At 40.2% G+C, this 23,061-nt stretch overlaps 1 protein-coding gene across 1 annotated transcript in view; it reads right to left on the bottom strand.

Moving 5' to 3' along the window:
* The window catches only part of LOC100644011, a 105,437-nt gene that overhangs the window by 4,037 nt on the left and 78,339 nt on the right, over nt 1–23,061 (bottom strand). Inside the window, exons 6-22 of the mRNA XM_048404770.1 lie at nt 13,873–16,506; nt 12,511–12,785; nt 11,563–11,910; nt 10,793–11,113; nt 10,038–10,385; nt 9,568–9,874; nt 8,516–9,156; nt 7,812–8,189; nt 6,828–7,664; nt 4,517–6,505; nt 3,977–4,263; nt 3,046–3,592; nt 2,327–2,611; nt 1,963–2,203; nt 1,445–1,788; nt 1,065–1,356; nt 393–707 (exon numbers count right to left, since the gene is read on the bottom strand). Coding sequence (XP_048260727.1) covers nt 393–707; nt 1,065–1,356; nt 1,445–1,788; nt 1,963–2,203; nt 2,327–2,611; nt 3,046–3,592; nt 3,977–4,263; nt 4,517–6,505; nt 6,828–7,664; nt 7,812–8,189; nt 8,516–9,156; nt 9,568–9,874; nt 10,038–10,385; nt 10,793–11,113; nt 11,563–11,910; nt 12,511–12,785; nt 13,873–16,506 — 10,389 coding nt within the window. The remainder of the gene's footprint in view (nt 1–392; nt 708–1,064; nt 1,357–1,444; nt 1,789–1,962; nt 2,204–2,326; nt 2,612–3,045; nt 3,593–3,976; nt 4,264–4,516; nt 6,506–6,827; nt 7,665–7,811; nt 8,190–8,515; nt 9,157–9,567; nt 9,875–10,037; nt 10,386–10,792; nt 11,114–11,562; nt 11,911–12,510; nt 12,786–13,872; nt 16,507–23,061) is intronic.

The following is a 23,061-nucleotide window of genomic DNA, read 5'->3' as shown; positions in this document are numbered from 1 at the left end:
AATATTATATAAAGATGGTCTTCGTTCATTTATTATTATTGACAAAATATACTGTAAGATAACAACAAAAATTTCCACTGTTCTAATGTGTCTTTACCCAACGATTTTTTAACATAATATTTTACTTCTTTCTCCTTGAATATTCTTAAATAACTTTAAATTTTTTCTTTTTCTTTAATTCTTAGATACCATAACTCACAATTTCTTTTTTCTTGAAGCGTCTTAAATAATTTATAAATAAGTTCTCCAACAATTCTAAATTTTCTCTCCGTTAAAAATTCTCGTGTTCCTTGGAATAAATAAATTCCGAATATAATATTCCGAAAAAAATATTCCGAATCTTTGATCAATTTTTCATGAATTCAATATAATTTTTAAAACAAAAAGCCTACCTGATGCAGGTACCATGGTAGCTTTTCTTGGTGGATGCCTGGGTTTAGTACTGATCTTTCGAGCAGGCCTCTTTGTCGGTGGCAAGGGTGCGATCATCTGTGGGGGTGGTGGGAGAACGTGCGGCACGTGGTGTGGAATAGCTAAGTCTGTCACACTACCCTCGCTACTGGTGTCCCCGCCCGTTCCAGGAATCATAGCCCTTCTGTCGCCAGTTCTTCGTTTCCGACTCGGCTGACGGAAACATGCCATACCGACACAAACCGCCAGAAGGCCCAGTAATATTGCACCCGTTGTAACAAGAGCTATCAGGAGCACTGCAACCAGATTTACGATTAAGTGTTGCATTGGAAAACTTCGTGAAATATATACAAATAATTTCCACGCTACTTTTTGAAATAATTCCAATTAGATAATGTATAATTTCATAATGTAAAGATAAGGTATAGATCAGTATTTCATTATCATATTAACGTTCATCTTTTCCTTATGTCAATTCGACACCTTACTATCGATGTTAACTGTCTTATTATTTCTTTAAAATAATTTTTATTTGCGGAGATCGTTTTTAATCTACATTTTATTATTAATTGGGCTACGGAAGATCTTATGGTTTAACGTATGGACGCTTTTTCTAGTTTTCCTATAGTTTAGATTTGAGTAAGCAAATTTACCTTTCAGATTAACTTGACACCGCTGACCACTGTGCCAGGGGAAGCACTCGCAAACCTCTTGACCATTGGTGTTCGTAACGCAGTGTCCTTTGTTGTTACAACTAGGGCAACCTAAGGGCGCTTGAGAGCAGAATCTTCCAGGATACGCGGGGTTTTCAGACAAATCTGCCCAACCCTCTTTACAAGAACACTGATAAGAACCTCGTAGATTGAAACAGGCTGCGTTTGGCGAGCAATCGTGATGTGGTCCTCCTTCTTCTGTCGCGCATTCGTCGAAATCAATTGCCTCAATCTGAAATAAAATGTGCTTTCTTTATTTACGAAAATTTCAGGTCTCCTCCTCGATTGATAATTTTTTTGCTTAGAAAAACGAAACTTACGACGTCAAGATTTTTCAAGGCATAAACCTCAGTGCCTCCTAAGCTATAATTGCTACCAATAAGATACTTTCGAAGAACTTCTTTTAGTCTCGTTTCATTAGCGTTGTCGCTGAGCTGAACGTGAAACTCCACTTTCGTTGGGTCAGGCGAGAAACCAGCTATTTTCAATCCTCTGTAGACATCTCTGAGATCACTCTGCATCAGAGTTCTATCTAGGGCGTCTTTAGTAGGACCTAACAGTTTTCTGAAAGCTGTCGACGTCGAATCGTTCATGCCGGCTTCGTATATTACTGGTTCGTGTCCAATACGGTCCAAGCCAACTCGTAACGTGTAAGTGTAAGTGGCTATAATTACATATTAAAAGAGTATAAAAATAAAGAAACAATTGCCAAATATTTTTTAGAAATCCTAGTAATATTTTCAAATCCTTTATCAATACATTTTTCAAATTCTACAACATCAGCTATACGACTTAATTTAATTAATTTAACTTAATAAATTCAAATGTAATAACTCACGTTTGCAAGGTCGATCAGGGAACATTCTAGCGAAGCCCGGACGGCAAACGCATCGCATTTCACCTCCAACTTCCGCGCATATTTCAGACCTAGACGCTCTACATTCTGGTGTACACTGATTGACAATAGGTTGAAGCGATACCACGGGTGCTCCAAGAACTCCACCAGCCAGAACTCTATGAACTTCGTTTCCAGTTGGATCTTGTTCGTCTCTCGAAATATCACCGTATTCAGCCTCAACCTGAGAAAAATTAATACTTTTGTAATATGACTTCATATAATTTTTTTAATGTAATCATTAAATACAAATTAAATGGATTACATAATACATTACGAAATAATTAAAATGTATTTTTACATTTACCTCTTCAGCACCAGGTGCCGGTGGCTTCTGATCGCTCATCACCACAAAGATGGAATCATTGTCGACTACGTTTTCATAGGATGATGGTATTCTAGTTACTACCGATTGCAAGATCGTTGATGTGACCGTGGATATTACACTGGTTGGACGCAATAATGTTTCCGTTACTGTTTCCACAGTGGTCGATGTCAATGTGTGGGTGAGCAGTAATGTTCGAGTTGTAGGCGGTGAACCCAATACAGATGTTTCCGTCCTCGTTACTGTTGACGTCTGGAATCGTGTCACCTGTGTGATAAACGATTGTAACGCTAACTGAAGCACAGTAACTTTTCTTATAATTTTTCTTCTCTTTTTACTGTAGACAGATTTACTTTTTAAATATTATCAATGAGGCAAAAGGTATAGCGAAATGCCTTAGAAAATAGATGAAATAGACAAGACTAATTTTCGAGAAATCCACTGACCTCTCGAGTGATATTTTCTTTTCCTGTTTCTAATATTTCAAAACAGACAGGACACGCATCTCCAAAGTTAAATTACTATAGTATCAAGTACGCTATATAGATATAACAAATAAATTAAACAGTAAACTGAAAACAACCATGAACAATCATTTTCCCTGAGTATCTATAACGGCTCGTGTTCTTTAACAAACATATAAAATAAATATAAATTACCCTCTATCACAGTTCAAAGTATCAAAATTTGATCCAACTCACCTCTTTAGGCTTCATACGCGTGGTCGTCGTTGTCCTATTAGCAGCCTCGCGTGTCACGTTGCTAACATCCTTCGTCATCTTGATCACCGACTCATTTCTCCTGTCAATATTTCCGGACAACGTACTCGTTACCTTCGTTATCGAACTGTCAACCCTGGTCACAACACTAGGCAATTCCTTCGATGTGGTTTCGTTCTTTCGTTTGCGTTCTGTCGCCGACGAAACGACCACCTTTGAAGCTTCGTTTTTCGTCATTGTAGGTCGTGACTCTTTCTTCTGACTCGTGCTGACCACGTGGTGAGTCAAACTTTCCGTAGCTTCTACCTTTGTCGATGGTAGAACATTATCGTGACTGGATTCCAAAAATACTGGATGCTCCGGACGTTTTACAGGGTTTCGAGGAATATCAAAGTTATGAGATCGAGTTGGTTCCACGTCTCTGGTTGTCGAGGATCGGCTTGGTTGTATATGGTCTACTTGCAATGGTCTTAGCTTCGTTGGGATTACCAGGTTCGTCGTTAGCATTGGTGTTGGTTGTACCGATATTCTACGAGATTTTATCATAATTGGAGGATGCATAAACGTTCAAAAGCTTCGAACTAGTAAGTATCCTATAAAACTTAACAGAACTCAATATCGACTATTCAAAACCTCATGGGACCCAAAAGTTTGAAAGAAGGTTGTCTTAAAATTTTGCCATCTTAGAAAACTTATCGAAACAAAGAAAATAAAAATGTTTAAAAACGAATTTAGAATAGTAAATCCGATTTTGAATAATGTGACAATATTTGAGCCGAAAACACGTTGAAAACTTAACTATGTTAAATTTGATCAATAATTAGATTTGAAAATAGTAGCGTACATACTTTTGTTAGATAAACTGTACATATATAAATTTTCAATGGAAATTGACAATAAAATACAAAAATACCTAGATACTGGTCTCGTGTCAAATGGTCGCACGGTATAAATGCTAACGTGCTCCGTCATCCTGGTTTCCACTGGCCTAAGAATCTCAGGCACGTCTACCACCACTGGGAGATCGACAGTGCCGTGTATGATCGGTATCTTCGATTCGATATCCTGAACCACTGGTATGTGGGATGTTGCGACGGCTGTCGCGATTTGAATCGATCCAGACACCGCCACCGCTGGCCTCACCGTGGCAATTTCAAGTGGTTTGGTAGTTTGAGTTACTGGTGGTGGAGGTACCATATCCTAAAAAGTATAAAATTTACAATAAATCCTCAGAAATAATAAAAAAGAAAAAAAAAAAGAAAAAAGAAAAATAAGAAGAGAAAAAACTATCAAATTCAAAATATTGTTTTTCAGATCATTTATTTATAACTCTAATCATCATCATAACTTTGAGATTTGGACGATTTTTGATCTGCAATTCCCAGTCGAAAAGAACCGAGTTAGAAAGACTCAAAAATTTCAAAAACCCAATAATAAACTATTTAAACTTCACCTGAGACAGCAATTCCACTATGAAAGGCCTAGCAAGAGAAGGTCTTGGACTAGGAGGCACCATGCTAACGCTAGGTAAAGGTGCAACAGAAGACTCCTTCAGTGGAATATATTTAGGCGGAGGTTTCAACCCAGATTCGTTGACATTTGCAAACGGGAATCTATCTTCCGTGGGACCACTGGTCGTCGTAATATCAACTGGTGGAGGTGATAATCCAACTACATCCCTCGAAGTTATAGGTGGTGGTTTCAAATCCTCTTCTTCATTCTTATTCGATTGATTCAACCCAATAACAGGTCTTAATGGCGGAGGCATCATGTCCCTAGAAGGCACGCTCATTCCTTCCATACTACTCAACATATCCCCAGTAGACGTCTCAATAGGTCTAACTCTAATTTTGCTCTCATGATTCATAGAATCATCCTTATTCGCATCTGAAGCCGCGAAATTCGTCTGATAAGAACCATCTACCTTTTCCACGTTCTTCTTCTTATCGTTAGAACTACTCGTGATTAACATACTTGGTGGTCGCTCAGTTTGCGTTTTGCTATCAACTTCTTCGCCCATAGCCTCCACAGGCATGGAGAACCTAATATTGGGCCTAGTTTCAACTTTGTTAGCTGTTGAGATAGTAATTGGTCCAGGTACTTGAGGCTTAGGCTTGGTGATAATATGAGGATACTCAGGATGAATTCTGGTTCCTGAATACTCCTGTTGATTCACCACAGGACGAGTCTTTTCCAAACTTACTTTAACGCTCTCAGTGCTCGTCTGAGGATACTGATCTTCTATTTTCTGAGAAATAGAACTGTTTCTAAAATGATTCTTCATAATTTCACCCTTGTTAATTAGAATCTCCTGTTTATCAGGTCTTTGGTCTCTAATCTTCATTCCCCCATCCCAATTAAGATCCATGAAACCTCCTAACTGGAAGTGACTCTGATTCAAGTTACCTGCATGACTCAAACTATTATTTACAAATGGTTCCAGGCTTCCTGGCTTGCCTTCGTTGGATTGTTTCACTTGATCCGGTCTAGCTTCTGAAGTTTGACTTACAATTTCTGGTCCAGGATATAGTACAGGCCTGGTTTCCACTTTGTTAATTATAGATGGTCGAGGATATGGTCTCTTAGGTTTATTTGATTCAGGGACAAATTGAGGAATGATCGCTGGTGGTTTTAAATCTATGGTATCGTCGTGTTCACGACTTGGTAGAGTCGATGTCTGTTCGTTCTGATTTTGATTCTTGTGGCTGATTGGAGATATTTTGCTTCCATAATATGTCGATGGTACACCTTGTACTATGTCGTATTCAGGCTTGTTCTCTTTCCATTTGTAACCATAATTCGATTCTTCGTGGCCACTGTATACGCCAAACGGTTTTCCTTGAACTACTGGTGTTTCATGAAGCTTAGTATTGTAATAATTAGGGCCATATGGTATTTGAGATTGTGTATTCATTTCATTTTTATGAGAAAATGGAGAGCCCGGATTTATCCAAAATGGTTTTTCTTTCTGATCTTGTTGGAAATCAATTTCTCCAGCTGGTTTTTCAATCACTGTATTACCAGAGGCTACATTTCCGTAGGAATTTTTTATATTGGATGTTACATTGTTATGTTGATTAACGAAAGACGTGCCTTTTTCGGTTTCATTGTATTTTTGAATCTCCTTGACTCGATTGTGATAGTTTATTGGTTCTGAGGCACCGATTTCTGAATCTAACGTCTTCTCTGTTTGCGTACCGCTATGCCAGATTTCTGCTGCTTTATTATCTTGATTAGGTGGAGCCTGATCGAAGTTTTGAACTTGCGTATTTGTTGTAACTGGTCTGTTATCTTGCTTTATTTTAGGATTCGAAGGATTGTGATATTCTACTGCTCCCGTGGGCACGTGTTCTTGTGTCCTTTCAGTTTGAGGTCTCAGTTGTTCTATGTTTGATGGCCTCTTCTCAGGATAAAAGTGAGGCGGTCTGTCTTGAAGATCAATCTGTTGGAAGAATGGAAGAATTGTAAAATTGACTGTCTCTGTACAACCTGTTTAATGTTTATCTAATATTGGTGTTAATACAAATAACACATTTAAAAATAGAAGAAATAAAACTAAAAAATACCAAGATATCGAAATAGCTATGTATGGAAGTATCAAAATATTGAAATGATCAAGACACTGAAATTTCGAAATATTAAAATATTGTTCTTTTCAAATATCTCAATACCCAAATATTAGATATCCAAATGAACAAATATCCTAATATCCAAATACCAAAATGTCTAAATATCTAAGTAAAAATAACATAAAATTCATTTACGTGAGGACGAGATCCGAACGAAGGCTGTCTCTCAGTTGCCACGTCCTTCACCGCATCTCCAGGCGTCGGAGTGGTCATCCTCGGTGGTTCATGGTAAATTTGAGGATTACTGACTGGCCGGTGAGGAAGCACAAATGTATTCTGTGTCTTTGTCGGAGGCCTCTGAGGTCCGCTGTAAACTGGTTTCCTAATACCCGGCCTTTCCGGGTAAATCGGCCTATCCAAAGGACGACTAGTCGTCGATCTCAACGGTGGACGTGGTCTCAACCTGTTATTCATCAGAATTCGCGGTGGTTTCTTGTCCGCCTTCCAATTGGAATTCAAGACGATCTCGTTTCCCGAGTCTGGCTTAGGCAATAAGATATATCGATGGGAATTGTCCGATGAACTCGACATTTCTGTCCTTCTGGGTGGAGTTCCGGATTCTACAGGTTTTGGAATTTTTGGAAATTGTCCGCGTGACGGTATATGATTGTTGGAGTGCATGTGAGGATGAATAGGAGGATAAGGAACGCTTTGTGGGCGAACGTTTATAGTTTCTGGTCTGTGATGGACCAGAATTTCAGTGTGTACGTGTCCTTGGCCGCCGAGGACACCAGAATGGTCAGGATGTTTAATCAAATGTACGTCTGATGGCATCTTTTCTGGTCTGTTTAAAGGAGCTTCTAATTTGTCTTGTGGTCTTTCATAATCGAAACGACCTGGCGATAAGGGGATGGTTGCTGGACGATTGGAAGGGTGTTTTTCTGGTAACCCCTTGAAACTGTGAAGTGGCGATGGCGGAACCATATAATCTGCTGGGTCCTTTCCATTGGAATATTGAGGCAGGTCCTCTACCTGAATACAATTAATGTTTCTAAATTAAATTTCGAACTAATTGAATAAAATTTGTATTTTATTAAAGAATTATTCAATTAAGCACTTCAATATGAAATTTAAAGCGGAAGAGTCGAAAAAGTAAACACTATGTTGCGAGTGACTTACTCTTTGGATTCCAACAAATCCCAAACCAACTTCTGATTCAGGATATGGAGATGGATCGTCGAAATATTGTCCACTGATGTGTGGCTCGCTGGTGTCACCGAATATCAGTGCCTGAGTACCACCTTGAGGAATTACCACGTTAGCAACCTGACTGGGTTGAATATTTACTAATAAAGGTTGTCCCGTTGATCTGTCGATGACGTGTGGTACTTGATGAACTATAGGTTCCGCTGGTGTCGGTTTGGATTCCGAAGATTGAATGACAACAGGAGCATCAGGGAGCAAAGGATCTTTCTGAGCCCACGGTAATCGTTTCTGATCTTCAGATGGAACAGTGGGCCAAGGTTTCTCTATTGGAGATATTCCTGAGTCGATTTTCTGGAATGTTTGTAATAATGCAAAATTTTAAAACACTGATAGCGTTCATAGCTATATTAAACCACAATTTATAATTATATCATGGAAGTTAACTGAAAAGTTAAGTATCGAAGAATATTTTTTAAACTTCCTTTATATCAATATTCACAATGATCCAATATTTATTTACCTGAAACTTCGAACTTCTCTAATATTTTATATTATCAAAACCATATTTGATCCAAAATAATTCTTTTATTATTCCGGAAAGAGAAACCTAACCATAAAATGGCTCACGTATCACACTAAAAATTCCAAAATCGAGGAACTGAAAGATCCATATGTACCTGATCAAATTGTGGATGTAATGGAAGGAGCTTTAAAGGATCCTTAGCACTCCACGGTCGCCTAGATTTCTCAGGACTCCATTCCGGCTCCTTAGGATTTGAATTTGGATTTGCATACTGTTCCACGTTAGGTCTATCAGGTGGCTTTAACAAAGGATCATTTTCCAGTACATCTTGCTTAGAACCTATTCTCTTTGGCGGAGACGCTTGAACTGGAAGTAGCTTCTGAGGTTGTTTCGATATCAATGTAGGATTCGCATCGATAGGTATGGAAACCGGAATTTTCAAATGTTCTTCGTAAATCTGATGCGCAGGATATATCTGTATTTGTGGACCTTTGTGAGCTTGAAGAATCTGCTGAGACTGAGCATCGTCTCGATCGTTCTCCACGACTTCGAGAACTGGATGAACTGGAATGTTGGGGACTGGTAACGGCGGCGGTTTCATTCCAATGTGTTCTTCGTCCTCTAAGAACGTTTGAGGTGGTCTGGGTGCCATTTTCCCTGGTTTTCCTATGATTACGTCGCTGTTCGCAGTGATTACTTCGCCCGGGGAAATTGGAATTCCATCTGCCAGGCTGGATGCAACTTTGTGACGGATTTCAGCGATGTAATTGTGGTTAAGGTTCGCTAGATGTGTACCTTGAAAAGGATGTTATGATCATTAATGTGTTTATTAGCCTATTAGCCCATTATCTGATAATTGTATAATCAAGTGGTTGATATTTTTTAAAAATTAGATAAGGAAGTTGTTAATTCATTCTTTTTATTACTAAACATTTTTATATTATTAAACAATCGGAAAATATTTTTTGTGAAAACTAACATCATTTTTATTGGACTACTACTATTTTATCGCATGCTCTATTTACTATCTATCCTTAGAAATATTACCATACACGTTTTCTTTCAACAATCTGAACTGTTATGAAAGCAGAAGTTTTGTAGTATAAAAATAGTAAACATTTTAATAGAGTCACACTTGTTTGCAAATTTCACATTATTAACAAACTCTAACCATAATAAAAATTTTTACAAAAGTATAATAATTACCTATATTTTGACTCTCAGCCGCTTCGATGTCTCCATCAGCGAACTCAGCGACTGGTATATAAATGGGGGATCTTTGCGTGGTCACTTCCTGTGTCTCCACCTGTGGCATCGAATCGTTTCTTCGCGTAGCTGTTGTTTTTCCTTGTAGTAAACCAGCCATCGCCGTAATCACTGGTCCTAGAGCCGACAAACTATTGATTCCCAAAGACCCTAGGCTTAGAAGATTGCTCACTTGAAGATCACTCGTGTTCTGACTCGCAGGCTTTTTGTTCTGTCCAGACTCTGCAGAAACTGTTACGTTGTTCTCCTACAAATAGAACAATAGAGTTATTTTATTATCTCTGATAACATAATAAATTTAATAATCTAAAAATAATATAAAATTTAAAAAACTTTTTTAGTATTCATAAATTCGTATTTCAGATATTCATCACAAATTATTCATCACAAATTATTCATCTATTAATTACTTGATTAATCTGTTCAACTGGCTTCAAACTTGGCTCATTGGCAGCTGGAGAAGATTCAGTAGATATGAAGCTGGCGGAAATCGATTCATTGTTCTGGATCTCCACCGAGGAGGTCGCTTCCTGGAAGCCAGTGCTCGAAGTAGGATCGATCTGGTCTTCTTCGTCAAAAAATATGATTGTTGATCCAGTGACCACGTTTTTCACCGGATCTGAATGATGAGCAGTTGTTAACAAAGCGTTCATATAGCCAGCGTCTAGCAAACTCGGTGCTATCGATTCTGTCACTACGTTCTCTACGATGTGCGATCTCGAAGACACTGTTGTTGAAGTTTCTCCATCTGGTCCAGCCTGAAATTGAACAAAGATTTTCAAAGTCAAGACCTATCCTAGACCACAATAGTACATATGACTATTTGCATTAATCGTTTCGCATCTAAACATCAATTAACGTTTATTAACATTACCAATACGATGGCGAATTAAAAATCCTTTAACTCAATAATGTTCTATATTCATACTTCTAATATTTTCTATCATTTCATCTGATCCATAAATAAATAGGTTTTAAGGATTGAAAACCGAATAAATATCAAGCATACTATATGTATATCCTATATAGATATAAAAATTCATAAATTATATCTCGGTCGTTGAAACAAAAATTATTATCTTCTATAATTTAATTATGCCTTTTCTTATTATAAATTCTATCAGGAATTTACAATTTTTCCTAATAGATTCACTAATGAATTTACCTGAAGCAAAGTTGTGAAGTATGTAAACGTGGTCAGATACGTCTTCGTCGCAAAAATTTGAATAGGTTCTGGAGTAGGATTCACCGTGGCTGTCTTCGTGGTCTTCTTAGCAGGTGCTTTCTCCAACACAACGTCAGTTGATGTCGCTACGTTCGTACGGACCACGGTGCTACCTTTCTCCAGGAAGGTATTATAATAAGTGTAGGTAATGTAGTATGTTTTCATGAGGTCTGTCATGTTTTCCTCTGTACTGTCTAGCGCCGTTAACGTGGTCGTGACGCTGGTTGGACGAGGAGGCGGTGCAGATTCTGTTACTATGAGCTGAAAGAAATATTAACATTCATTATTCACTGTTGCTAAAATACAGTTAATCCGCAATTACCTTACGAAAATCATAAAACGAAGCGTCACAAGGATTTTTATTAAGGGAAAGACAAAATGTCATATTATTTATTATTAATTTAAATAAATACAAAAATTTCCCTTTCCCCTACAATCATTAATAATACCTACGTAAGAATATCTTACTCATCAAAAGAACCTAATGCTACAGTGATCACTAATCAAAATGCAAATTATATTTGCATCTGTTCTAATTTCAAAGCATTCTTATTGAAATACACAAAAATTAAAATGTGGGAATTACAAGTAGATCGTTGAATCGACGAGCCACATGCGTCAGTAGTATTAAATACATTAAAAATCCTACATACTCGTCGAATGAGTTCGTTGTAAAATCTTTGTAAAGCCATCTATCATTTTCCACGAACCTGAGTAATTGTATCGCTGGTGGTTTCTATTCTGGTACGTCCATCTTCCATGAAAGTCTTTTCCAGCATCCTGGTGCTGAGATACGTGTTCGTTTCCGGTCGAGGCGCTTCTGATGGTTCAAGGATCATGTCTAAATAATGTTGCGGTGCAGTGACCGTGTTTGTGATTACTTTCGTGCTGCTTTCCAACGCGTCATTTATATTAGAATGATCGGTGTTTAATGTTAAATAGGTATAAGTGGTTTTGAAGACTTCTGTGCGTAATGTTGGGGATGCTTCTAATGTTACCGCGGCGGTTTCAGATCCCGGCTTCCTGTGACGTTCTTCGGTCGCTGTATTCGCTATCACCTGCAGGAATTTATTAGTGATACGAATGATTATTCTGTTTTATCGATTGTTTCAATGTGTATAAGCTGGCATGGAAATGAAATGTAAACGTAAAAGAATTTGTAGCTGATTTTGGTATTGGAGTCGTATAGTGTCAATGGTGTAAAAGATAGATTTGTATTAACATAATATTACGTTATTGAAGTTTTAAAGAAAATATCGAAGTTACATGAAATTTATTAGATTTTTTAGAAATTTTCCCCATTTCCAAACGTATGGTATTCTTTGATTCGTATATAATCAGAGTATTTAACGACTGGAATATTTTTTGTAGTAGTGGTAAAGTTATTCCTGGTATTGAAAAGAATCAAGAAAGGTTAACTGTAAACTGGGCGCTAGAGAAGAATAAAAAGGACGAATAGAATTAAAAAGAACCTGAAAAAATTCATTCCTTTAAGAAAGATCAACGCCTGAAGACAAGAAAAATACAGATAAAAAGAATTAAAATTAAAAAACGTCTCATATTCGAAGAATAAGTAACCAAGATTCAAAGCCAGAAAAGGCGTGGGAATGTAATGAAATAAAAAAGTGAAGAACGTCCAACAAAATTTGTATTTCTACCTGCTGCTCCGTCGAAACGATAGTTGTCCCGTCTTTCGTAATGGTAGTAAGGTACGTGAAGGTGGTGGTACATGTCTTAGTGACAAATTCATTGGGTTTATCTTGTGGAAGCATCATGACGACAGCATCGGACAATGTCAGCGTAGGCTGTGGCACCGAGTTCTCCCATCGTAACGCTGGCGTTGGTCCAGCAACGATCACTTCGACTCCGTTTGACATGACACGCGTGGCTAGGTTTAACCTTCGCCCTTCTTCATCTTTTCCTTCGTGCTCTCCTGTCGTTACAATTCCACGATCAAAAGATTACGATGTGATAAATGAATATCAAAACTTCCACTTTGGCAATGTAAAATTATTATTTAATTACTTATACAATAGAAATAAATACATCTGAAATAAACGTGAAATAACAGAAGATTTACAAGAGAGTATATATACGCCTGAATAATTATGCTCTTCACGGCGGATCTGTTGACTGGCAACGGTTATTCAGGCGTTAGAACATAGACGGTCACTGTACACGATTAAAACGTATTTTAGAAGAAACAAAAAATATACAGAATAGACTACAGGAATAAAACAAACGATAAGGAATTGTAGTATGTACAAGATCAGACTTCATTTACAAGTATGTACAGTTCACTCAAGAGTTCTATTGTACAGAAAACAATTTAGATTGCCATAAGCCAATCCAAGTGAGACTCGGAAGAGCGTCTGTACAGTCTCGAACGTGCTAGGCGCGCGAGAAAAGATATCATATTAGTTTAAAGAAGAATATTATTTTTTACATCGATCGGCTAGTGTCCTGAACAAATTGTTCTTCAAATATTATCAGTTCTATGATTTCAGAATTTATTCAATTCGATTATCTCATTGTTACATCATATACTTTTGCTATTTCTATACATATACATTTTTTGTAATTAATACATTGCCAATATTTTACAAAATACCTTTCATTTACATTATATTATACAAAAACTTTTTCTACTTCTATATAATTTCAAAAATCAATTTTTTATAGTGACTTTCGAAAAATCACAGTCACGATTTTCACTTAAAATTTATACATACATCCAAAAATCTTTCAATTCTCTTTAATTGGCAATGCGTTAAATACAGATTTTAGAAAAATCATATTCATGATCTTTACTTTCGATTTCTGCGCACCACTATTCTTCATTACATCGGTAACGCATCAACGATTCTTAAAAAAAAAGTGGGAAGAGAAAATAGGAAAAAATAGAAAAGAAATTTTTGAAAGATCGCAAAAATAGTTCTAAAAATACTACGAATCAGTTCAGGACACTGGAAGATCGTGGATAGAGAAGGCTTATCGCAGAGCTAGTTGTAGCTACTCACCAACAGCGGGCACCGGGCTATACACAGACGAAACGGCGTGCGCTGACGACTCCACGGTAGGAGTGACAGTCACCGTGACGGGCACCGTCAATGTAAGCGTCGTCACTCTCGGTCGGACCGTCGTCGAGGACGTCACTTTCGTCTCCAGTCCATTCAGTTGCGTCACTACGTATGTATACGTCCTCAGTCTCGTCGATGTCACCACTGTCTCTGTATAATAAACGCTCGTGCTCGGTTCTAAGTCTGGTGTTTCGGACTTGGTCTCGTGCTCCACGTGAACCGGTTTCGATGGCAGTATCTCAGGGAAATCTGGCCTCGACAGGGACAAATAAAGATCGTCGGCTAATCCTGCTTCGATTTCTTCGGGGGTCGGTGACGAGATCGACGTCGTTACCGAATCAATGCTGGAAGTCGTCTCGAGAACCATCGAGGTCCTCTTCGAGTCTGGCAACGACGTATATTCGACTCCTAGGGGAATCACGCTTGGGATCTCGGAGTTATCCAAGTAGCTAAGGGTACTGGAGTCGTACGATGTCGATTGGGACGTTTCTAAAGGCAGGACGCTGGTGAAATCGGGGTACTCGTCGAAGAAAATTGTCGTAGCAGACGAGATGATTTCGGTAATCGATGGTATGGGCTGCACTGTCAGGTTCTCTTCATTTTCCTCGAGTTTTGGTGTGGTTTCTGGAACCTGGTTCAGGGTAGTGATATCTATTATGTCTGGGAAAGATCTTTCAGTTTCTGGTCTTGAACTTGGGTCGAGTGTTATACTAGGGTGGCTATCGGGAATTTGTGTGTCTTTCTTGGGTACATTTTCAATTTTGGGAATATCTTCAATTTTGGGAATGTCTTCGACTTTGGGAGAGTCTTCGTGTTTGGTTTGAATCATCGTGACTTGGGGTTCGATCTCTTTGTTAACAGGATCTTCAGAGTCTTTTGATATAGACTCCTTGGGATCAATTTCTATTATGGTGGTATTTGATTTTGTGTCTTTCTCCAGGGAATCTTCACTGTCTTTCAGTGAAATGTCTTCAAGTTCGGGTGAAATAGTTGTAACGTGAGTTTCAATATCTTTTTCGAGTGATTCTTCGTTTGAAGAATTTTCAGATTCCGATTTAAATTCACTAGGCAGCGAAGGGTGTTCAGCGCTAGTATGTTCTTCTTCTTTATTAATTATTGTAATCTCTTTATCAGAAACTGTAGTTGTCTGTACTTCTTCAGGAACACTAATCACTGTCGTTTCTTCCATAAATGTCGTAGTCTCTATCATTTCTGTCGTTGTACGGTCTTCTTCCCCATCCTCTTTCTCATTTTCATTAATCTCAGGATAAACAGTCGTTCCAACATCTTCTGATTTTTCTTCCAAACTTATCTGCGTCGTAGTAATTTCTTCTCCCTCTTCTATTGACTTTTCAGTTGTCAAAGACTCAGATTTCTCTTCTTCTTTCAAATCAGTTGACTCTGTACTCTCGTGATCAGCGACACTATGTGAAACTTCTTCGGGCTTTTCTGACGTTGGTTCCTCTTTCTCTAACAAATCAGGAGCTGTAGACATGCTTGAAGTATCATCTTTATCCAAACCATCCTCAATTTTCGTAGATTTAACTGTCGTTAGAATATCTTCATTCTCAGAATCATTCTTCCCACTTTCAGTCGTGGTATCGGTATATTCATCTTCGTATTCTTCATACTCATCGTCAGACGCAGGGAGGAAGAAATTATCAGTGATAATAACAGGTGAACTCACACTACTATCTTCTATAACCTTCGGTTCAGTCTCCTCGGTCTTAGTTTCAATCTCATCTGGCTTCTTATCAATTATATTAAGATGTTCCTTTAACTCAGGCGTGTCTGTCGAACTAACATCCTCCTTACTTTCAATCTCAACCTCATCTGGTTTCTTATCGATTATATTAGGAGGTTCCTTTAACTCAGGGATATCTGTTGAACTAACATCCTCCTTACTTTCAATCTCAACCTCGTCCGGTTTGCTATCGATAACATCGGGCGGTTCCTTTAACTCAGGCGTGGCAGTCGAAGTAACATCATCTTCATTCACCTCTTCTTCACCTTCATCCTCCTCGGAGAACTCTTCATCGTATTCAGAAGATGGGGCAGTGAAGAATCCAGTCGTGATAATAGCGAAACTGGGCGTAGGTTGCAGCGGTCTAACAGCGACCAATTTTTTTCTAGTGATTCTTACTCTTCTCTCGCTGCTCGCAGGCGAAACGGTAGTCGACGCAATTTTTCTACGTCTAGTAATAGTCACTTTATGTCTTCCAATCTCTGGTTTTACACTATCAGATTCCAAATCATTGTGAATGGTATTAGCTAATCCCAAAGACCTCACTCTAGTCACCACGATCCTCCTCGGTGTATGACTCGCCATAGTCAATTGATTCTGGGTGGGATTTTCGATCTTGGACGAAAAAGGACGCAATCTTCTGACTACCGTTAGCTTATGCTGCCTTCCACTCTTTCTGACCACAGGGACGCGAATTCTGACGCGTTTTCTGGGCGTTTCCTCGAGGTAATCGTCGTTAATCTCTGGAGCGAGATTTCTAGCGTTCTCTCGGGGCGATTTGCTAGCGAAGTCGCTGGTTAGTCGGTAGAAGTCGTCGTGGTAGTAGTCATCTGAAAAGGCGACGTGTCTCTCGCTTGCGTGCACGCACTTGTAATCCTTTGCCATGGAGTACATTCAGGACATGTGTGTGTGAGTTACAGCAAATGTAGGGCAGCCGTGAGCAACAGGCGGGGGTTTCGTCTCGAGTGTTAGGCGAGTCATCCGAGGTGGGGTTAAACAACAAGACAGATCATCGTGTGTCAGACATATCCCACCCTTGTTCGTTTTCGTGCACTTAGTAGAGCCGGGTGTTATCGATCTATCACGCGATCCACGGGCAAAATCGCGTCGATCCGACAAATACCAGAGACAAAGAGAGTACCATGCGTCACGTGTAGACTTTATCGCGTGTGGGCGCGCGTGCGGCGGCGGATTCGAGGCTGTATTAGTAGACTGGACCAGTGGAGGACCATATCAAAGGATAGAATCGGAGGGAAGATAAAAAGAAGAAAGATTGGGGAAGAGCGAACAGGGCGTGAGATGGGCATGAAGAGAATGATGGATCATTGTCGATCAACCGAAGCTGCGAGCTTTATTTTTCTTCTTTCACGAAGGACTTCCTTTCTTCCGTGAACAATCCTCCGGAAGAATTCGATCTATGGTACATCATATGTATATCGTGAGTGTTGTGGAATTCCTGCACGAAAATGCGCACAAAATACGAACCCGAGAAAGGTTCATCAAAGGTCATCAGCTTCGGTCTAGGTGGGATTCTCATAATGGATCTCGTAGATGGGCTTACATATTAATTAATCGAATGACAACAGTTAAAAGTAGAAAAAGGGAAGGATTATCTAAAGTGTGTGTATTTGAGGGTTAGGTGTGGATGGACGTGGAAATGTGCCGTCCTACGTCACCCACTACGCTCTCGAGACTTTGTGTCGGCGCATGCGCTTCTAGCGAGTCCACACTTCCCGCCAGAACCGTGATGTCTTCCGATCCCTCGTGCAACGACGGTGGGATCGAGGGTCGAACCTCAACAACTAAATCCTCCCCGGTGTCTCGTCGTCTTCGAGACGTGTCGCTTACTTTCACGGTGCTCAAAACAGTACTGAACTCCCCTGGCCGTCTCCCAGAAACGTATAACGTTACTACACTAGATTCTTCTCTAGCCGCACTGGAATGATCCTCTTTCCTATCGTTCGCTTTACCGCGACCACTTCTAGACCTGGAAGGCTTCTGATACTCCTGAACGTCATCTTCTTCGTCGGAATACTCATAATTATCGTGTTTATAATCCAAGTCAGCTGGCTGGTGCCTTCTCTCCACCTCTCCAGGCAAAGTATTGCTCTGAGTGAATGGAGGAGCAGCGAACAAAGGGTCCAGCAAAGGATTAGCATTCTTTTGTGGTTGAGGCTGCTGAAGTAACAGTAACAATGAGTTCAAATTCGCCGCTGGCAACGCTGCAGTAGGCGTAACCACCACTGTATCCGTAATGAACTCTGTAGCAGTCACCACATCTGTCGAAGTATCCACCAAGGTCGTTAGAATCTCCTTGCCTCGGAAAGTGAGTGGGATCACGGTACTCTGCTGCTTAGTGATCGTAGTAACGTACGAAGTCGTACGCGTATTATACTGAGTAGATGGTGTACCTTGAGACTGCAGCAGAGGATTTGCCTGACCTAATTGACCGAGGAGCAACTGCGATAGAAGGATGTTCGCGAGAGGCGCATTTCCAGGGAGAGAAGGTTGCACCGTGGAGACCACGTTCTCTACAGAATAGACTGTGGTGGGTACAATTACGGATTGAGAGGCTCTACGACCACCTAATGTGGTTAATGTGTGGGAGACACGAGTGGTGGGCGTCTCGTGGAGTAGGAATCGGGTTACTTCGGTCTGACCTTGAGGATTGGTACCGGTTACCTCACTAACAATCACCACTAACGGCTTGCCGTCTCCACCTGTCACTGTACTATACTGCGATGGACTTAAAATCTCTGTACTGGGTTGTGCCGTTATTATGTTCCTGTGCTCTGTGATACCATTGTTCACCACGGGAATAGTGACTTCCGTGGGCACGTAATGAGTCACTGTGATCGTTCCATCGAAGTCAGGATACACGGTAGGTGCTTCTCGGATATCTTCTAGAGATCCTCTTGATCTACTAGAAGAACCTCTTCTGCTGCTATTTCTATTGGGGGATCTATTCGAGGAAGTGCGACTAGAAGGAGGTGTTCGTCTTGTACTGGTATTCTCTGACGATTTATTGGAACCGTTTCGTAATCGTGGAGGCCTTACTCGATCTGAATTAGTAGTAGTAGTCGATCGTCCATTTGTCCTGGAATTTGAAGAACTAGGTCTTTTGTAATTCGTCCTGGTAGAAGAAGATCCATCTTTTTCTCTTAAAGTAAACTGTCTACCATTATTTGAAGTTGAAGAAGGTTTTATTCTGGAGGCAACGTTTCTGTCTCCATTATTGGTTTGTTTAGACCTATTCCTATTTTTATTTTGACTCGACTCTGTAGACTCTGCAGATGTTTTCTCAGGATTATTAGACTTGGACGTTGGTCTAGTCGCTGTAAGAGACCTTGCACGATTGTTGTACCGAGCAATAGGTTTGGAACTAGACTTGGAAGTCTCCTCTTTGCTAGACACGTTTTCGCTAGCATCAGATTTTTCTTCGGACTTCGACGAGCTCTGACTAGGTCTTCTAAATCGACTGGTCAAAGATCTCAACTGACTCGCCTGTCGACGTATTCTTCGTCCTCTGTTAAACGGCCTGATCTGTACAGTGGGTCTGGCAGATTTTCCAGACCGACGATTGATTCTATCTTCATGCTCAGATCCTTCGTAATCATTGTCAGCTATTTCTTCCACAGGCTCATCCTCCAAATTCTCTTCTCCTTCTTCTTCTAGATCTTCGTTTGGTTCTATCTGTTCCTCGATAGGTAGTTCCGGCTTTCTCCCAAGTAGGCCTCGAGGCGGAAATAACCCCGTGCCACCCTGTCTTGGTCTAGTTGAAATTGGAGAATTTCCCCTTCCATTGGTTCTCGTATTAGTCACTTTAGGAACAGTCGGCGAAGTGGCTCTATTTAAATTTCCATTTCTCCGAGTAGTCGTTGGCGGTCTCGGCGTAGTACCAGATCTGCCGGAATTATTCAAGTTAATAGGTCTACGGAATCTGAGTAAGGGATTCGTGGATCTTCTCGAGGATTCTGTGGTCGTCTGCAAAGGTGTCGTCACGGTCTCTCCATCCTCTATATCCTCTGTATAAGGTGTCTCCTCGGTCACCAACGTAGTCGTAGTGAATTCATTAGCATCGTTTTCTTGGTCGTCGTGTTTAACCGTAGCCTGACCTCTTGACAAGGTCGACGAAGGTCTGATTGGAGATCTATATCTAGTAGAGACTCCAGGATAAGCTGAGCTTGAGGCACGAGATGCAACTCTGGCTGAAGATCCTCTAATCGACGTAGGTCCTCTTCTGTTTCCTTGGAAAACAGAGGATGGAGATATTCTGGATTGGGCTCTGCCTCTGGTACTTCCAGTTATAGTTGATGCATAACTACTAGCTGTATTTGGTGAACCCCTTCTTCCTGAGAACCTCCTAGAACCGGACTGAGACAACGTAGAAGAATATGGACCTATTGGTGAACTGACTCGACCTCTAGAAGATGCGAATCTATTTCCTTTCCCAGCCAAGGTCGCAGTTATTGTGGGTGTTATGTCTGTTCTGGTAATCGTCGTTGCACCCTGGGCACCTTTTCTTTTGGGATTAAACGTGGGTCTGTTTCTGGAGGCGAATGGTCTGATCACTGGAGTGAAAGTTCTTTTTCTAGTAGAAAAGGTCAGTCTAGATTTCTTCTTGGAACTTTGTCCATCTTCCCCTTCTTCATCCTCTTCTTCACTCTCTTCATTCTGTTCTGAGTCTTCATCTTGTTCTGGGGATTCCGTCGTTGGGTCTTCCGATAAGGAAGATTGAATGACAGCAGGCGAAGGTGAGATTTCTGCGATTTGAGTTGGTTTGCCAGGTGGCAGAGTGGAAGTAGGCGCGATGTTTGCCGTTGGAGTCGAAGATAGAAAACTGGATGTGCTTTCTATGATCTGAGCGTATCTACCTTCGATACTGGTACCAATCACCTTAGATTGATAGAATGTCGTAGTTCCATTATTCGCGATTTGACCTTGAATTAGTCTGACCAAACCAGTTCTGTGACCTTGAGTAGGTAAAATAGTCGCTTTTCTCTCTTCGTTAATCTTCGTACTCGAAGTACTTTCGATAACCTTCGCATAAAGGCCATCAAACAAAGTTCCAATCTGCTTCGTCGTAAAATAAATAGTAGTAATCTCATCGGCGTCTACCACGATACCCTTGTTCATCGATAAAATTCCTGTTGGTAGGACTGGAGTAACTACGGACGAAGGCAGAGGCGGTGTCTCTACTTTTGTCGAGCTTTCTACAATCTGAGCGTACAATCCATTAATATATGTACCATGAACATCAGTCATAAAATGAGTAGTGGTTCCATCATTTACTTGACTTGATCTGATCGTCGAGATTAAACCAATTTTTGGAAGTTCAGTAGGTTTTGCGGGAATGACTGGTTTTTCGTCGGTGGCTAAAGTTTGTTTAAACACTGATCCATCAATTGCTCTTCCTGTTGCCACTTGTGAAGTTGCAAGGATATCAGGAACAGAGACACTAGTGACAGTCTCCAATCTGCTATTCAAAATAGTCTCATTACCAATGTAAGAAGTTGTGAAATATGTGTAAGTAGTATAATAAGTGGTAGGTTCAGGTGAAATTGTAGTTGATTGTAGAACATTCTCAGAAGATGAAGTAGTAATATCTTTGGAACTTGTAGTTTCTGATTCCTCAGCTTTCGAATTTTCAATAGGAACGGCGACTGAGGGCGTCACTTCATTGTCGGCAGTGATTTTGGATTCTTTTTCGCTAGATTGGCTGTCTTCTATGTTTGCCGTCGTTGGTCTGTAAGTCATAATCACGCCTAACTCTACGGTAGGCGTAGGTGCTACACCCGGTGTCATAACATTGCTGACAGTCTCTTCTCGACTGGTAGTGACAGTGTCGCCTCCTCTGTAGAACGTGGTCCAATAAGTGAACGTCGTGAAATACGTAACTGGCAGTGTACTCGTTTCTTCAGGGATCACAGCTGTTGGTCTAATTGTCTCTGTGACTACATTTGTAACTGTTTCTAGACGGCTAACTATGTTAGATTCGTCACCTTTGTACATCGTTGTAAAATATGTAAAGGTAGTATAACTTGTTTGAAGTAGGAGAGTTGGTGCTGGTTCTACGTCGTGATGATTAGATTCTGAAAGCTCCTGGTCTTCAGGAACTGCGTTTCTTTTATCCATCACGTCTAGAACGGTGCCACTTCCAGCACTGGAGGAAGATACGACATCAGTGATCATAGAACCCAAGATTTCGCCTTCCATTGGTGGATTTGGCGTCACTTGCGCGTTCACTTCGAAACCGCGAAACAAATTTTCTGTAGTCGATTGTTCTTCCAAAGTGTCTGAATCCTCTGTCGTAGTTTCTTTAGTTACAGGCGCATTTGTGGTTTCCTCAGTTTTACTGTTTCCTTGTTGTTGTACCTTTTTGGCAAGAAGGAGCGCTTCTTCTTGAGACTTCTGCCTCTGAATGGCTTCCAAATAGGCCAAGATCTCCGGTGGAACGGCTGGTTTATTGGCTGGTTCCTCTCTGGGTGTAGTTGGTCGCTCTGTTTCTTGAATAATAGGCACCACAGCTGTTGGTTGAATGGTCTCAGTGACTACATTGGTAAACACCTCTGTCCTTGTTTCAATCTCTGTTTCATCATCAACAAAGATTGTGGTAAAGTAAGTGTATGTTGTATAATAAGTTTTGATCTGTTCCTTTACTTCTTGAGTGGGTAAGGCTGGAGTTGGACTTGGTTCAATGTCAGGTATCGTGTGTTTGGTGTCTTCAAATTCCTTAACAGTTGTTCCCGGTTCTGTTGGAATATTCTGATCAGTAGTAGTATCTTGTTCTTGCAACGTGGTAAGAATGTCTTCTGTCGTTTGTTCCATAGTCGTTGGATACTTTTCAGTCCCTTCTTCATGTTCAACAGTAGTCGAAGGCAAAATTTTATCCGAAATTTTGGTTGGTAATATCAAACTGGATTCATCCTTCTCAAACAATCCAGCAACCACTGCAGACACTCCATTAGGTCCAACAGTCTGAGTAATCACATTTGTTTCAACGACTTCTCTACTAGAAATACTCGAAGTGCTTTCCTGGAAGTACGTCGTCAGATAAGTATACGTAGTGTACAAGGTCTTGAATATCAGCTCTATCTCTTCGTCCTGCTTCGTTGTTTGCTCTTCTTCCAAGGCAGTAATCGAAATAGGAGTTGTCCTTGTCGTCACAGGTTCAGGCAACGTCGTTTGAAGAATCGGAGACGCAGTTTCGCTAGGCAGAATCAACTCTGTCAGGTAAGTAACGTCGGAAGACACTACTTCATTAGAAATAACGGAAGTTGTAGTTTCATCGCCTTTCGGTACGAAGAAAGTAGTGAAGTAGGTGAACGTCTTGTACACTGTGGAAGGAAGTAGCCTGGTAGCTAAAGTAATCTTACCTTCTTGTT

Source organism: Bombus terrestris, chromosome 4 (assembly GCF_910591885.1).
Source record: "Bombus terrestris chromosome 4, iyBomTerr1.2, whole genome shotgun sequence".
Taxonomy (NCBI): domain Eukaryota; kingdom Metazoa; phylum Arthropoda; class Insecta; order Hymenoptera; family Apidae; genus Bombus; species Bombus terrestris.
This window is presented reverse-complemented; position numbering and strand designations above follow the sequence as displayed.